The 18,619-nt window shown below is 38.4% G+C and overlaps 1 protein-coding gene across 3 annotated transcripts in view; it reads right to left on the bottom strand.

Moving 5' to 3' along the window:
* LOC5578447 (regulating synaptic membrane exocytosis protein 1) overlaps positions 1 to 18,619 on the bottom strand; it is a 172,393-nt gene that overhangs the window by 53,097 nt on the left and 100,677 nt on the right. For all 3 annotated transcript variants that reach the window (XM_021855306.1, XM_021855303.1, XM_021855304.1), the window contains exons 8-13: positions 16,956 to 17,521; positions 7,623 to 7,821; positions 7,171 to 7,371; positions 6,638 to 6,909; positions 6,445 to 6,582; positions 6,251 to 6,388 (exon numbers count right to left, since the gene is read on the bottom strand). In XM_021855306.1, the coding sequence (XP_021710998.1) occupies positions 6,251 to 6,388; positions 6,445 to 6,582; positions 6,638 to 6,909; positions 7,171 to 7,371; positions 7,623 to 7,821; positions 16,956 to 17,521 (1,514 nt within the window). The remainder of the gene's footprint in view (positions 1 to 6,250; positions 6,389 to 6,444; positions 6,583 to 6,637; positions 6,910 to 7,170; positions 7,372 to 7,622; positions 7,822 to 16,955; positions 17,522 to 18,619) is intronic.

Below are 18,619 nucleotides of genomic sequence, written 5' to 3' on the forward strand. Positions count from 1 at the left end.
AACTAAACATATTGATGGAATAGCTAAATGTTATCTTCAGCAAAGTTGTAGATTTTGACGAGACGAATAAGTTTGCTGAAGACATTTTTTGTGTAGGGCTATCAGATTTTGAGACAAAAAGTTTTGAATTTTTCGTCGAAAATTACACTTTAGTCAAACCGTTATTACTTATAAACTCGTGATTGGAAATTTTTTTCAAAAATATATGTTAAAATTCAAGTTATATCTGATGTTCTGTGAAAGTTTCAGTCGAATCGGTTCATACATAACTGAGATCTAGCTTACCAAAGTTGGTCATTTTGTATGGAAAATCGAAAAAGTTGCAAATGTTTTGTCCAATACTGTATATGATATGGAAAGGAGAACTGAGTCAATGGTTCTAATAAAAATCATGGTCCTGAGATGTGAATTTTCAAATTTAACGAATGAAATCTTCAGTTATTATAAAGACCTAGGGGATGCGAAATGAAAATCAACAAGCAGCCAGGTTGCTGTCAAACAAAACTTTTCGTAAAAATGATCCGAGTATGCCTTTTACAATCGTCAGCATTGAATTGATGATACTTTGTGTGAAGCATTTTAAGAGTGCACTTTGGATGTGGTTTCCTGCGAGACAAGCAAAAAACAACGGTTAGCACTCGCGGAAAAGATTGTGTTCAATTTGAACAATTCAAATATTCTACCGCACCCCCTAGATAAAGACTATTGATAACTCAAGTCATGGCAAATCGGAGCATCATCTTGCCCAGGCCATTCGATTCAAGAAGAAAGGTAGAGTTTGTCACCAATCGTGGTCAGCATTTTTAATTTGGTGGATTTAAGCAGAAGATTTTGAATACCATTAGGGGAATCAAGGTTTTCTTCCAAATCGCAAAAAAAATGGAGGTCGCGACCTAAATTTTGCGAGAATCCAGCTGAGAATCCAGATCAGGTTATTGTAAGAATTGTTCTCAGCATTTTTTTTTTCGAAATTTCATTCTAGAATCTGAAGAAATTTGACCTGCTCATAATTATGTTCTCAAGATAATTGGGTTTATTCTACGAGTGGCGTGAGGTGAGAATAGTCGGTCTCGTATAGCGAAGTGACAATACTCGCCTCGAGTGAAGTGACTCTCCATTTGATTTACACGGCGAGTCACTTCACTCGAGTCGAGAATTGTCACCCTACTATACGAGATCGACAATTCTCACCTCATGCCACTCGTAGAATAGACCCAAATCTTCCAGATTCGGCGATATTTGCTGTGTGCATTTGAAATGCAAATATCAAATGCGGGAACACCAAACGCGGTATAATTTTTTCACAAGAAATGCGGTGTTAAAGATAGATTTTGCTTGATAGGGCGGCGGTGATTTATATAATCGTTGCTAGGTGTCCTTTGATTGTTTTGTATTACCGCATTTAGAGGACATTTAGTCCAGGTTTGCATCTTAAATGCAATACAGTTTTGTTGTAAAGCCCTGTTCAGTGATGCATTTTGAACTGAACGCGAGCCAAATTTTGCATGAGAACGCAGTAGACATTGAACTCTCGAGCCAGAGCTTGTCGCTGCTCTCGGACTGCCCGTTTTGATCGCAATGCCTTGCAATGGTAATCGAAGCATGGATTTAGGTTTATACCTCGGAAATATTTCTTGAATTGATGGTAAGTTCAATTGAATTATGATGAATATAGCATTTCTTGCTTTGAGCACTTTCAAAACAACTTTGGAACGTTGAGATGCCGTGAAATCTGTCAAAACCATCTTCCTCCAATTTTCTGCTCTCTTACGTTCAAATTTTTGAACTGAACAATGAGCAAGCTCACTCCGTTCTATAAATTGAACTGGAACGCGAACTTAACGCTGTTTCATGTAGAAACTTTAATAAAAATTTCAATTCTTCTTCATCATTCACTAGAGCGTCTCTGAAACTTGTCGTGTCTTTGTGTTCTCCTGCCTTTCTTTTTCATATTTTCTGCATCACAGAATTTAATGTCGCACATTCACCATTGTTCCACAACATTCGCAGGTTGTTAGCGGTTCCTTTTTTAACAAAATTGTGGGTAAGCCGCGTATAGCCGATCCTTAGCCGTGTAAGCACATGCTTGTCGGCTGCGCTCCGTGTCCCGTCCACCGAAGTGAATCTTGCCTCACTTCCCGAAGTTTCGAATCACGAGTGTTGAACCACTAGTCATTCCATTTGCACCGTACGTATTAGCTGCTTGACAGCTCTCAACACGTCCTCTCCTGGTATAGGGGTATCGATTACCGATTTCCTTCTAGCCTCATTGGCTAGTCGCCTTCACTGTTGCCGCTGATACCTGCATGTCCAGGGATCCAGCAGAATCGGATCGACTTGTATTGAATGTACGGGAGTTTCAATTTTCCCGCCCAACTAGCCGAATCCGTGAGGATCGTCATCTCTCTAGCTACGTTCGGGATTGAGTTTGCCATTTTCAAGGCGGAAAAGACACTGCACTGCTACGGTAAACTGTACGTGCCAGCCAGACCTGTATTATTGCCACTTGGCAATGTTCTGGGTGGTGTATACTACGGTCGATTAACGGAAGCGGGTCGAACGCAGATGTTGCACTAACGGGTGGACTTTTTCCGATGGGTCACCAGCTCTAATACTCCTCTTGACATTCCAAGCTATCACTGGTTTCCGCGCGTGCCACTCGCAATCATTTTGTCTCACAAGTTGACTAACAGTGGGGAGCGCTGATCCCTTATGTTCGACCAGTCGGTCCGATATTCGCCGGATCAGAGGAAATTTGTTATCAGGATTTTTAGCTGCAATTCGGATGGCTGTCCTTGCTGAAAACTGTACCGCTAGAGGGTCCAATGGCAAAGTGCCCATGTTTTCGTGCTGGTCACAAATGAACCAGAAGCGAACCGAACCATCTAGTTGTACACCGGAGCAACGATCTGCAGAGATGCTGGTCCTTCTCGGCTCACCAGTCTGATCCCGTAGATCAGTTTCGATGTGACCAGTGCCTGGAGCAAGGAAGATCGGTTGCCACGGGGAAGCTTTGTTTTTTGGTAAATCTGCAAACAGATCCCCTGAGAAAGTAAGTCAGAGAGTGTGGGGATACCGCACCAACGACGACCTACTAGAACCAGCCCATGCACTGTACTTCTGCAATTCTTGCTGAAATATTCAAGTGGTATACAGTGCATTGACATTACGCTTGGCCTCAGACACTCATCTCCCCGGAATCGCCTTACGGTTTTTCTTCGGGGAGAAGCCAGTGTATGTAGCACAACACATGTAACAAAAATAGCCTAGGCAAGCTGCTTCTAATAGCCGACTTAAACAATGTTACACGGGACCAGCCTCGGCAGGGCTAAATCTCTGCAGCCAACTCTTGGCCGGCACGCTATAGGCCGTAGTTACTGTATTTCACCACTCGGCATCTGCACACATTCTCTCTATTATATTGTCGGAGGACGTGTCCCCTCCACATGTAGCGAGCATGTGATCTCTTTCAACAATGAAACGGGGGCAATCGAACACGGCATGCTCCGCTGTTTCCTCCACACCAGTACAATTGTGGCACGCAGGAGGTTCTGAGTGCCCGAACCTATGCAGGTACTGTCTATAGTAACCATATCCTGACAGAAACTGCGTCAGGTGAAGTTTACTTCCCCACGGTTTCTTTCATACCAATCTAACACATTGGGTATTATCCGATGGGTCCATCTACCATCCGTGAAGTTATCCCATTCCTGCTCCCAGCCTCTAAGCTTTGCCTCTTTACACGCGTTGCGGACCCTTCTGGTACCTCTTTGGTTGAAGCATTGAACATCTTCCTTGATGATGAGCCCAATGGACGTCATCCCGGCTATAATGCACACGGCCTCTTTAGATATCGTTCGGTATACGCTATACTTTTAGATTTCTGCTTTAGATTTCTGCTCGTTCTAAGCGCTTTTGACCAGATTGGTCCTCCATACTTTAGTAGCGATAGTAGGATAGCGTCACGCTTGCGTATGCTGGCAATTACAGCTGAGCTGGTAGACATCATCCTCGAAAGTGCCGCTATAGCCGTACAAGCCCTTTTACAGGCATACTCAACGTGGCTAGCGAAGCTGAGCTTGTCATCGATCATTTCCCTAAAGATGCCTAAGGAATCGCTTGGACTCTATGATGACCGAGATAAGCGCCCGTTACTCGGACTTGCGGTTGATGACCACCACCACCTCAGTCTTGTGACGAGCCAGTCCAAGTTTCCTAGACTTCATCCATTCCTAAACTATGGAAAGAGAGTGCGCTGCTGTCAACTCTACTTCCTCCATCGATTCATCCTAGACCACTAGGGTGATATCGTCGACAAAATAACAATCCTAACACCCTGTGACAAATAATGTCTGAATATGGTTTTCCGGCGAAACTAATTATGCTGATTCGTGCTACGCTGTATGGTACGAAATCAAGTGTTGGGATTGGAAACGAGCTGTCAACTTCGTTTGTTATGTTAGACGGTTTGAAGCAGGGAGACGTTCTTTCGAATTTGCTGTTCAACATTGCACTCGGCGGTGCTATTAGGAGATCTGGCGCGCAGAGAAACGGCACTATCATCACATGGTCGCACATGCTCCTTGGCTTTGCGGACAATGTCGACCTTATTGGAATCGACCGCAGGTCAGTAGAGGAGACAACCGTGCCTCTGAAGAGGAAGACAGCGAGGATACGCCTGACCGTTAATTCTAACAAAACAAAGTACACGGTTGCAGGTAGAGATAGATTATTCGCTAGTATAAAATATTGAATTGGAAGTGTGGAAGTTAAAAGAGGCATACCGGAAAACCTTTGATGTTTTTGAGGGTAAAATGCTGCGGACAATACTCAGTTGGAAACTTCGAAAATCAGACGCCTAAATCACGAGTTACATCAAGTGTATAAAGTTGCGAATATTATGAACATGTAAAACATGGCAGACTTCAGTAAGCTGGTCACTTAGTGCGAATGTCGGGAAAAAAATAATTGCGAAATGTACGCCCATCAATGGCGTGACGCTACGCTGTAGCTATCAAAGTACTAGGTACAAAGTAGGCACTTGCGTATGGTGAATCCTTCCCATCATCAAACTCCGTGACGAGGGCGTCGGTGAGTCGCTTCCCTCGTAACGGAGAAAATAAGCATGGATGACAATGGATAATGTCATGTCTTTCCATCTCTGAATTCCGATTGGATAGCTCTTTCTTCCAAAAAATAGTTTTCCATAAGCAATTGGATTAAGCATTACAGTTTTCGGTATGCAATAACGAAGTACTTCGCTACCACGCAATGCAATAAAACGCACCTGAACAACCAAACACTCATGCCTAACAGAGCATACCTAAATGTAAGGAATAAATGTATTTTTTTAAATGTTTCAAGTAAAGAAACAAGACCTTTGCAAAGTATGTATCAACAACTCGTAAGACCTGTCCTACAACTTCTTACTACAACGGTGCAAAGCCTTATTTGCACTGGTCAACGACAATCGAAACGATTGGTTTGATAAAGAGTGCCATTAGGGGTAACTGGGAAAGTATTCCTGCTATGGCGTGAAGCTACGCTGTAACCATCCAGATATGTAGGTAGGGCGATCAATAGTAACTGTAAATTGTATAGTTGTTGTAAACAGTATAAATGTTGTAGATCCAAAGATCTGCTTTGAATGTTCATTACACTTTCGTACAAAAAGTAGATGAATTGTTTGTTCAAACTATTTCGTACAAAAAGTTCAAGACCACGATGTTTATTATTTCAAAATTCCTAGACTAACCTACTTTTCCCAATAATTAATTTTTGCATAATATATGATATACACAATACTGTAAAAAAAATCTACGTTGAATGTTGGATTCCATTGAATATGTATCTCCAAGCGCATGTCTTCAATGTCTACAAATAAACCCAATTCATACTTCAACGGTCTAGCATTTAAACGGTAAAACTATTCAAGCATATTTTTACTCTTATAACTTATCGTTATCGAAAATGTATAGAAGGTTATGAAATTACTAAATATATTAGCAAAGAATATGAAACAAATTGCACAGTCAACTTCTTATCCATCCAACCTCCGCAGATGAAATTTCAAATTCTAAGAAGATGACATGTAGGCCATTGTTCATCTCATTTCCCGGTATGCAGCGTTGACTGCACAATTCATGTGGAATACACTACAAACAATTGACGAAAACCAAACGGATCAACTCGGAGCATATGCAAGAACGAACGATTTCACTTGGAAACGACTTGTCTATCGAATACGTACTGCATCTCGGAGGTTCTCCGAATGCGGCTGCAGGTTGAACCACTCTGGTTCGTCGTCCAAAGGGTACGTGGACAAATCGAGAATCACTTCACCGAGAAAATCGTTGGCACCATAGCGGACGTAATCCCAAACAGTGATCTGAAATGGATGAATGGCATTTAATGATTTTCGAGAGAAATGGAGAAAGAACATACTTCGAAGAGACGATTCTGCAGATCAGCTCTACGGAGGCCGTCGTATACGAATGTTTGACCCCAACGAGGCTCGTTGGTAAGAGCTAGCGTTTTCGTTCGTCTTTTGGATTTTTCACTTCGATCGGGAAGCAAGCAGATCTGGAAATGATGCGTTACGATTTGACGATTCATTAACATTATATTCACTACTCACTTTGGCGTATGGGTTTCGTGCCGCTCCGTTGACCCTTGGAACCAGATCTTTGGCGCCCAGGATGGTCACGATCAGCTGCAGAGAACTTGGATCGAAGCCTAGCTTTAATTGAACTCGTCCTCCAACGCTATTCTCCTGCTGCGTTGCTGTCGCAGCCGGTGTCAGTCTATTAGGGTAACGAAGATTGGTGGAATAATTACGAACACTGTGCAAGTCTGGCGATCCGGGAGATGTGACTAACACGCTTGGCTTATCTCGTCGGATGTAGTTTTCTGTGGAAATAAGGACCGTCATCAGCTGATTCTACTAGTATTAAGACTGCACAAAAGGGAAAAATACAAACAAAAACACACTAAAATTTTAATTAAATATAACACATCAACATTCTTAGATCCCTAATTTGGAGCGTACAATTTTGGTGGATTTTGGTTAGCACATTAGCTATTAGGGTGCCAAAGATCTTAATCATTGTTTTATCGATTTGAGTCGCTACAGAAATTTCTTCTACTGACAGGAAAAGCAGTCGCTAATACCTGCTCCACGGTGAGTCTGAATGCGCGTTGGGGAATGAGATTTTCGCCAAGATGCTTGAGTGTTTTTACGATTTATCGCAATCTCACGTGTTAGGAGTAATTCTACCAACGGTTCCCGTTTACTAGCACTTATAATATCGTATACGTTCGACGCGGATTTCCCACGCATCGAGTGGCCATTCCATTCCACTACTTCATCACCTGAAAACGTGTGGACGGAAATGAAAAGTTGAATGCTGGCAAAGTCAAGCCTGTATTTAACACCTTGCTAGGAAAACATAGCTATAGTTAGGATCACGGTGTGGTAAAATGGAGCTAATAGAACCCTACATCGAGCAAGTAATGTTTTTTTTATTCTTTTCAGACCGTTTACCGTCAGCGAAACACTCATCCAAGCTAAGCAGTAAAAGGTTTTACTCAAAACGTACCAAACAAGAACGGGTGGTATTTACCTGGCCTAATGTGTCCTTCCTGGTCAGCTATCGAACCACGCTGCACTTGTTCAACTATTGCTCCCTTTTCGTTGTGAGGCAGAACTTGTCCACCCCGTACTCTCAATCCCAAAACGTCTTCGCTGTCACTATTTCTTTGCAAAACCATATGACCAATCATACGACTGCCATCTGCTGACACTTGCCAACTAACAGGATTCTGTGTAAAATAATGTCATATTTGATGTTTCATTGTTACGGTTAACTCTGGTGCGTTAATAGTTTTCTTTAGCATTACTTAATGGAGTTTACTACTGAGGGCGTCTATCCAACGCACACAGGAACAAATTTCGTTAAGTAACACAATGTTATACCATAAACTAATTGTATTGATTGTTTGTTGTAGCAATTCTCAACCAGAATGAACAAACAGAATAACGAAAATCCAAATCTGATTGTTATTTACCGTGTGCAGTACAGACGAAATGAGAAACTAACGAATCAGACCAATAATATCGCTATCAATACATGAAAAAAGAAAACTAAACAGTTGGATAGGTGACAGATGTATGTATGTGGAATAAGTGTACCATAGGACACGGCGGCACCGATTATGAAAAATGCAATGGTAAACAGATAAAGAACAATGCTCTCAGACACATAGAAATGATGGAAAACGAATTTGGTTTATTTACACCAAGATGATTGATAATCGATTCATTGAAGCCACATTCCAGTTGAGGCACAGATGGGATCCAAAACACCATAAAAATCTCCCTCGGGCACCATCAGTGAAAGCAGAAAATGTGTTCTAGATACCGATACAAAGGTGCTACATAGAGAAGAAATTGACTATAGAAAAGTTGTATATGATCCATGGATAGAGGTCTTAAATTAAAGCAAGAAAGCCGCATGCAACGTTAGTCTTGAATAAAAAAAAGGTATTTAATGGATAATAGATAGCTAAATGTATAATTTTCTAAAACTTAAGCGAAGTAGCCCAAGTTGCTTGTCAGTCACCTTTCATAGAGCTTTAAAACAATTGGTAAATGTATGTTGCTTATGACGCTTATTGATTATTCATTTTGATTGTTTTGTTGAATATTGCCCAGACATATTAAGAGAACATGGAAAAAGAAGACGTGCATATTTCTTCGAAACTACTGTTTCACGCTATAAATGAAAATTACATAAATTTACTCAATTTTTTACACCAAACACGTTGAAAAAAGGTGATGCTTTTAAGATTTGTAATGGCACATATAAGAATAGTTTGATACAAGATATAAAAGCTCGTCTATGTCAAGAGCTACAGATGAATATGTAATACAGTTTCATTTGATATTTGCACTGTAAACCACTTATCCAAAAATTATCATAAAAATGTTTTGATAAATCACACCTAACGATCCATACCCTGTCCTTGTGATTATATCTACGCTAATTGATTTAGGTTTTCATAGCAAAATCAAAAGCAATTCCAACTTCAAGTTTATGATAAGCAATTGTACTGAAAGAAACGCTGACAATCAACTTGAGCAACGCGGTAGATATATGTATGCATAATAATGCTAACACAATTGTAGAGATGATTAACTCGATGATAAGCGTCGTCTTTTGAAAAACTTGTGAACGAATAATTATTTCTTAAGGAAGAGTTGTAATAAAAATAGAGTCCCATGAAGTAAAAGCAAGACTTTGATAACAAAAATAATAATACTTTTTCCAACAATCAGTTATTTTGTACTTTTATATTTCAATTGCCACCTGCGTAATTTGATTCAAAAAAATAACAAAAACTATCTGGTTCTTCGCTGTAATAAAATAGAAGTAAACACAACAAGATTTATTTTTAATTTCTCTTTGAATTTTACGTAACTGTTTGGAATTTCGTAATAAGTCATAACATTGTTTTTGTTTCCAAATTGCTAAATAATGGGGAATGCATCTCAATAAGATTTCTGATACCCTCAAGTGGCCTTTTATGGAATTGCAAAAAATGTGTACGCAACTCGTGTAAACGTACAAATGTACGACTTGTGTTATAAAAATCGTCATTCTGCATTTTGTTGCGTAAACTACTATTACAGAACGAGTTCATAACTACGACAAGTGATGTATAAATAGAGCTCTGCGTCAAGTTCCGTATGAGTCAAGTTCCGTAATGAGTCATTTCACAATTAAGATTAAATAGGTACGTAAAAAATTGGCGTTGTTCAATGAATTGTTACGACACGTATAAGTCGATGCAGGAAAGTAGACCTATTCATAACTGATTATCATAATGATGACTTTGTTTGAAAACATTTCAGTGGTCCAAACGCAAGGGGGTGTAAGTATTTTGGTCGGTTCTGAGTTAAGTTACCTTGATTTTTTGGCTCTTATATAATTTGTATGGAATCAAAAACTGTTGAAGAAACATCTAAGTCGATTTTCTCAAAACTCAAAAAACACTTATATTTTTCCCACATATAACTAAATCAAAAATTTTAAACTTGTCAGTCTCTGCCAAAGCAACAAATTTGTACAACAAAATACTTTAAAAATAACGCAATAATTGCAGAGGTAGTTTGGAAAAAGGAAAAAGGTGTTTTCTCTGTTCTCTTCAATATTAGACGGATGGTATCTTCAGAGAAACTTCTGATGTCTTCAAATGAATCTTCTAAGAAAAAAGTTGTATAGTGTAGCGCTTATTTAGAATTTAGTTCTGACTTTGCTGAAGGCAGCACGCCGTAAACTTTAAAACCTTGTGAATTACAGGCGCATTTTGAGTTTTTTTAAGTGTATTTTTGAAGCAATTTTTTCTCAATTTCCAAAAATGTCATTCTCACAGTTCCTCCAGTAGAAGTTACCTAATACATAGGTTCCACATTTTTGTTTCACATATATCCATTGAGTTTCACATGGGAAAAGTTGTAGATGTAGTTAAAACCAACAACTTTGCTGAAAGCAGCACGCCGTTAACTTTAAAACTGGTGTTTCGTCGAATTCCGAGTATTTAAATGTATTTTTGAAGTATTTTTTCACAATTAACAAAAATGTCACTCTCACAATTTCTCCAACACAAGTTATCTAATATGGCCTTTCGAATGCCACTAAAAGAAAAAAAAATATCGAACCAACTCCATGAAACATGCACATCTAAGGATTTCATAGTTTTTCACTTAAATTTGCTTAGAACTATCTAGAATTACAAACTTGCAATGTTTAGCGAAAATATATATCATTACTTTCATTACAGCTTTTCTGAAGACCACATTTACGTAAAACAAAGAAGTTAGACAAAAAAAAATGATTTTTCGGGTCCACCCTAAGTTTAAACTTTCAGAATATATTGATTAAGCTCAAACGAAAAGTTAGATTTTCTAAAAGTTTGCAGAAGAATTTCCTCAAATAAAAAGTTTGAGTGAATATTCAAACTTAAATACGTACCACTCTTTGAACATATTTCTTAGAAGATGCAAAACTCAATCACGAATAATTTCTCTGAAGACTGAAGAAATACTTTTTTCCTGCTAAATTTTCGATTCGGTCGATTCGGGCCATTGTTGATTGGATTTTTTTCTTGGCTCTCATACAATTTCCATGTAATAAAAATTAGATGAAGCAAATTTGAAAACCAATTTCCTCAGACCTAGGTTTTGACACTTACACCCCTTAGCATCTAACTTCCTCAAATAATAAAACCAATTTAAAAGCAAGTTAATGTGATTTTTGTCTAATCTATCCACAAAACCCCACAAAGGGGCCCAGATAGCCGTAGCGGTAAACGCGCAGCTATTCAGCATGACCATGCTGAGGGTCGTGGGTTCGAATCCCGCTGGTCGAGGATCTTTTCGTAAAGGAAATTTTCTCGATTCCCAGGGCATAGAGTATCTTCGTACCTGCCACACGATATACACATGCAAAAATGGTCAATCGGCAAAGAAAGCTCTCAGTTAATAACTGTGGAAGTGCTCATAAGAACACTAATCTGAGAAGCAGGCTTTGTCCCAGTTGGGACGTAATGCCACAAAGAAGAAGAAGAAGATCCACAAAACCCCAGATCTATAGGAGGAGATCCCCCAGTACCGGTCCGGCAACGATTCAAATTTTTCCAAAACAGAGGCCGCCATCTTGGATATTAAAATGGCGTCGGACATCGATTTTCGTTAACTCTCATTGCTCCTGAACCGAAAATACCCATATTGCATGTGTTTTCAATGATTTCCCCAAACCGATGGCCGCCATCTTGGATTTCAAAAAAGCGTCGGACATCGATCTTCGTTATCCCCTTGTCGTGCCCGTTCCGAAAATCCCCATAATGCATGGGTTTTCAATGATTTTACCAAACCGGAAACCGCCATCTTTGGCGCCAGACATCGATTTTCGTCATCCCTCATCGTTCCCGTACGGAACATACCCATATTGCATGTGTTTTCAAAAACTAGAGACCGCTATTGTGGATTTCAAAATGGCGTCGAACATCGTTTTTTGTTATCCCCTTGTCGTGTCCGTTCCGAAAATAATCATATTGCATGGGTTTTCAATTATTTTCTTATAGAATTAAATTTCAAATGGCGTTGGACATCGATTTTTGTCATCACATCGTCATTCTAATTCAAGAACTACCATATTGTCTGGGTTTCCAACAATTCTTACATGCCTGAAGTCGCCACCTTGGATTGCTAACTTTGGAATTTAGTTAATTTTCTATCCCCATAGTCCACCATATTTTGTTCTATAATATTATCAATTGATAAAAATAGAACATCCACCATTATTAATTGAGAAATGTTATACTGATAGTATCATCATGAGAGGTTTTTGAGATAGGGATACTATCTTCCTCTCCTCTATCACTTCGTGGATTCCGTCGATCATGGTATCAAACATTCAATAACTTTAAGATGCATAAATTTTTGGAAGAAGATTCGCCCTCTATTCAAGTTTTAAACTACTACCTAAAAGAAAATGTTAATAAACATTGTATGGGAAGCCGTATTTATTCTACAAATATTTCAAATGCATGCTTTCAATCTATATTATGTGTGTAAAATATCGAAACTGAGCTAAAACCATTTTTTCGCTTTGAAAATATAGTTGATCAATATAGGCCACCAGAACTAGTTTCGGCCAGAGACTTAACTTCGGTTCCTAAATTGGCCAATTACATTGTTTTCTTATGAGAGTGGTCAAATTAGGTGTATGGGAGTTAAAATTGTAAGGAAAATGAATTGTTTTTCTATTTTTTTTCATAATCGGACGAGTAAATGAATTTATCCCTATCATATGAATGTGTTCTACTGAACACAAAGAATTTTATGCTGATTGGCTATTTAAAACGGTGTATAATTCACTGTGGCCACAACTGGAGTATGGCCAAAACCGGTCCTTCTACCCTAATATAAAATTTAAAATGTCAACAAAGAGTTATTTTTTTTATCCAAGGGTGGTCCCATTGGATCGATCCTTTGATTAGATTCTTGTTTATTTTGTTACGATTACCAGGTGACAAACTATTTGACACATATTACATTGCAATTCGTGATAGTTTTCACAGGTTTGAAATTTTTTGTGGTATCTTCGTAATGAAACTGCTTAGAGAGCCCTGAATTAAAAATCAATACTCGAATTTCCATTGAGTTTTTGAATACTTTGCATTTTTGTGTAAAATACAATCAAAGTTATAAGGCTGCCACCGGTGTTGTGAGTATTCACGGTAGTCGACACGTTTTCGTTGACATTCGTTGAACTGTACGGTGTTGTATATTTCTAACTTTTTTCATAATAAATGCTGCCATAGCTGTACGTGCGTCACATTAGACATAACAAGCATTACTAATCTATTCTTGTTCTTTATGGTCGGATTTATTCTGAAATCTATGCAAAATTTATGATTCATAAAAAAAATCATCGTGTCAGACGACATTTATTTCACAGTTTCTGTGTTTCTCGATGTTCATTCTACCACTCGTACTGTATATGAGAAGTGAAAACATTTCACTGCTGACCATGGAAGCGAAACGAATGTCGAATGTTTACAGCACTGGCTGCGGCAAAGCCCTTATAAGCCAAAATATCTTTCCTTTTTTGCTCTGAACCAATCGTCGTTTTTACATACACCCCAACCTCTTTTTACGACCGTTATCGGGGGGTCGTATAAAAAACAGGGTTAAAATTAAGTTTTTTTTAAAAATACAACATCTAGATGCGGAAAAACTTATCCGAGATGTTCAAAAAAGTTGAAGCATTGATTGAGAACTTTCTAAAATGGCCATAAAAAATGTCAAAATGCTAATTAATGGCAACACTGCTCGATTGTTATCAAAATAGCCAATTATATGGGGGTGTTATATGCAAATACCAAAAGATTTTAAATTTAACGGTGCTGAATGTTCACCAAAGTTGAAGGAAGTGTTGCGTGACTGCATAGCTGTAGGCCGAAACACAAATGTCAACACTGTTCAAGACGAATTAACTTTAGTTTAGCGGATACCTCAAGATCCTGACCACTTAGAAAGATGGCGTCTTCGGCAAAGTTGTTCAGTAGCTCAAGGACTATCATTATTTGAGCCATGAAATTCGTAATTCTGCCACTAGGCGGCGCTAGTGAGTATGAAACTTTTGTTTCGAATATCATGGCTTTTCTAATGATAGTCCTTGAGCTACTGATTAACTTTGCCGAAGACGCCATCTCCCGAAGTGCTCAGGATCCTGAGATATCAGAAAAACAAAATGTCGATGCCCACTAGCGCCGCCTAGTGGCAGCATTCCGCATTTCAATGACAACCGCATATTACCCCATAATCTACTGAACATACCCTTTATTTTTTTACTATTTAAGAAATTGATCATTCATAAAAACGGTTGTTAATCTAAATTTCGATCGTTAAAAAGTGGTCGTAAAAAGAACCGTCGTAAAAAAAACGGCCGCAAAAAGAGGTTGAAGTGTATTTTTTTCCATCTCCTAACATTACTACCCTACCATAGTTAAATATATCAAAAATCAATAATCTAAAATGCCAACGTGAAGTCTTGCCTCTTGTACGTTCCTCATTAGCAACTATTCATTTACAGCACTGCTTCACAATGTAGGTAGCTCAGAACGGACAAAACGTGGAGAAATCCGATCAGCACGTGCTCAAGGGCGTCGTGACAATGCAACGGTTTGAAAGTCATCGGGCGCCAAAGGATGGCATGGTCATTGATTTGACTTTCCTTGATGCACGGAAGAGTACTATCCAATTAATAAGTTAACTCGAGATAGACGGACTAAACGGTTGTGTTATTGTTCCAGAATTTCGCGTTTCCCCGAACGCCATTGCATAGAGCGCTTATTCCCAGAATACCCCGTTTCCCCGAATAGTCGGACAGAAAAATATTCGAATAGGCAATTGAAGGCGAAATGAGGAATTGACAAACAAAGGGGTGTAAATGTCAAAAACCTATTTTTGAGATAATCGACTTTAAAGTATATTCAGCAGTTTCTCTTCCCACACAAATTGCATTGGAGGAAAAAAACAACAATCTTTCACGAATTATGTTATACAGTCAACTCTCCCTTACTCGATATTGGAGGGACCATCGAGTAGGGGAGGTATCGAGTTACAGAACACAAAACCAATGCAACTGCGATCCAAGGGACCATCGAGTTAGCCATGAAAAACCACTTTTACTATGGTTCTCTAACTCGATATCGAGATACGGAATATCGAGTAAGGGAGAGTTAACTGTATATTTGTTTGACGAAAAATCACCTAAACATACCGTTAAAAAGCTTGGAATGAAACAGTAGAATTCTCGCGTAATCTTTCAAAATGACCTATGTAAAAATGAGAGATTCTATCTTCTCTCTATCTCTTTCGACTATAACAGTGCAATAATAGAGCATTTGAAAAAAAATTCGCTATAGATCGTAAAACAATGCCCTCGGCTAGCGTTTCATATAAGCAACAGAAGACGTTAACGTGGATTAGTTTTTAATAAAAGAGAAAATAAACAAACAGATACTCTTAATGTTGGGGCCATCCTTAGCCGAAAGAATAAAGTTCACGATCCAGGATCTTCTCGTAATGAAAAATTCCTTGACTTCCCTGGGCATAGAGTATCATCGTACCTGCCACACGATATACGAATTCGAAAATGGCAACATTGGCAAAGAAAGCTCTCAGTTAATAACTGTGGAAATGATCATTGAAAACTGAGAAGCAAGCTCTGTCCCAGTGAGGACGTAACGCCAAGAACAAGAAGAAGAACTCTCTTTATGTTAATTAAGCCCTTATGAAAAGTTTCTCGAGAATTTTTTAGTATACCTTATTCAAAATCGACCAACATGTCTCCCGTGGCTTACGTAATGCTCAAATGATAAATGATAAATCACAAATCCCTCCCTCCGTAACGCTTTTTGTAAGGAAAATTTCAATATTCTAAATGAGTCGAAACGTTTAAGGCTACCTCCACCCTATTTCGAGCGTTACGTAATTTGTGAATGGCACCCTAAATATATATTATACATCCTTCTTTATTCAATATTCGGAAGGAGAACTGCGGCACATTTTGGCAACTTTCTTTAAGTCGAAAATGACTAAATGCTTGTCATCGCTTTTAGTATCACACCTGAAGACAATTCTAGCATCTTTTTAAACTGCATCACTTTTCGGGGAAACGAGCCATTCGTGGCATTCAGAGAAAAGTAGTACAAATTTGTAGAATGCTCTTTTTGTGATTAAGGGGGTAAAAAAGCAAAGGAGGGTGAGTGAAAAGAACCTACTTGTGTGATACTAGTTATATGTGAGCCAGAGAAAAAATAAGCCAAATTGGAACATTTTTCCTGTTTGACAAAAAAAAAACGTCTAAAACACTGTAGAAAGGCTTGAAAACAGTATAATATTACAGTACACTCAACCAAAACCGACAAACATGTCATTTACGCCCCTTTGATTTTGAGTCCCTCAACTATAAAACTCTGTTTCAGTGCATAATGATTTTGAGAATTATATTATATATATATATATATATATATATATATATATATATATATATATATAGTTCTTGGCATGAAAACTAGATGTGATATTGATTTTAATAAAATGTAATTATACAATTATAGTCAGAAACAAAAATGTGCGATTTACGGAATTGAAGCCCATGCAGAAGCACTACAGTATTCATGCAAAAACAATCAAAATAAGCAACTTTCTTGTGTGTCAACAGACTCTCGATAATCAGGTTAATTCAATAATGAAACAGAAGTATTTGCGAGTAAATACAGTTGTATAATATGAATCAAGTATTGTTTGTGAAGGTTCGTGAAATCTATGTTGTAAGTGTTTAGTGTAGTAACCATGAGAAATAGATTATTTTCTAAGATACCTTGGGACCATCGCCTCGATTCGAATCTTCACTACTTGTAAATGTACTACTGGTATCGATACCAGAATCCTTAGTAGTTGAATCCTGACTGCCCTGTCTTTCCGACTCCCATCGTCCCCAGTCATCAGCGTCCTGTCCATCGAACCTCACCGTTTTCTTTCTTCGTTCGGTGAATCGTCGACTATCGGCCGGATCATCCCAATACGGGTCCGGCTGTTCATTGCTAGCAGAACTGGAGTTATATCGACTGTTCTGCTGAATAAACTGATATTGGCTATTATGAGCTTGATGGGACTCCGGCACTGACTGATGACTATGCTGATGATGACTGCTACCGTGTTGATGATTATTATTATCGTACGCCAACGAAGTAATGGTGCTGTCTGCAACCACTACCTGTGGTAGTGGCTGCTGAAATTGCGAGTTCAACTGCTGACTATGGTACCGGTTATGGTTCGTTCGATTATAGCTATTTCTTTGTTGTACATCCAGCTTACTCGCCCGGTAATCAGTTAGGCTTGGATTCAGTCGAGAGTGATTATCAAAATACTGTTTTTGGTGCCCGGCTGCAAAAGGGTCGAAAGCGAACAACGCTCAACATTTGCTAGTAATTATGAATCTTCTACTAAAAATTGGGATGAAATTAATACAAGGTCACAAAAACTAACTAATGAAAATGTACGCAGAACTTAAAATAAACATAAAATTCGACCATTCAAATTTATCCCTAATTTTACCTACTTATTCTGCATTAATCCAAATAGAATTTCTCTTTACTGGTATTCAAATTAAAAGTGTCATTGTAGGCTATAAAAATCAGCTCCTTTTGCTATAAAAATGTCGCAACATTTCAGTCGCAGTACGAGTGCAAAAATCATTAAACCCTCGTCGTTTTTGTTTACATTTATACAGCAATATTTTACTCGTTCTAGTAAAACGAGACTCATAGTTTTTAAATCAACGTTTCATCACAATATGATTTTTGAAATTAATCCCAATTTCTTAAGCCTGAGCACGTCACATTGCTCAAAACCATTAAAATTAGTTCCGTTTACCGGTACACAAAAATAACTTGCATTACCGTATCTTCCATTGGGCTATGTTCTAGCTTAGTAACGGTAGAAAGTATTTCAAGAAGGTTAAACAAATATTTTGGCGTTGCTGCCTATATCACGTACAATATAATGAAAAATGTTATCAGAATGATAAACACAATAAACCGTCGAAGTAAGGTACATCATGAACTACATCTATCAATCTCAATTAGTTTTATTTTCTTTCTAATTAAAAACAAAATAACATTGTAAGTCCGCAAAATATTATGATAATCAAACCTGAATGCAATAAACCACTATGTTGTAGTTTGGGACAGATGTGAATGGGAGAATTATTTACCTACACTATAGCAGAATGGAGAGTGCGCATTACGAGATACTCGGATATACTGATAAGAGCAAATCGAGAAAAGTGAGAAACAGTTTGATAGAGAAAGAGTATTAAAATGATGTAGAGGGCAAGGAGTAAGTAAGAGCAAAAGAAAGTAACGTCATAAGAGATCTACAGCGCGTATTATGGCTTACGTGACTGGAGATTACGGTACTGAACTCATGCCAATGCGAAAAATGACAGATGGATTGTCAACTGCCTGGATAGAGCAGCGTTGG

The sequence above is a fragment of the Aedes aegypti genome, chromosome 3 (genome assembly GCF_002204515.2).
Source record: "Aedes aegypti strain LVP_AGWG chromosome 3, AaegL5.0 Primary Assembly, whole genome shotgun sequence".
NCBI classification, from domain to species: Eukaryota; Metazoa; Arthropoda; class Insecta; order Diptera; family Culicidae; genus Aedes; species Aedes aegypti.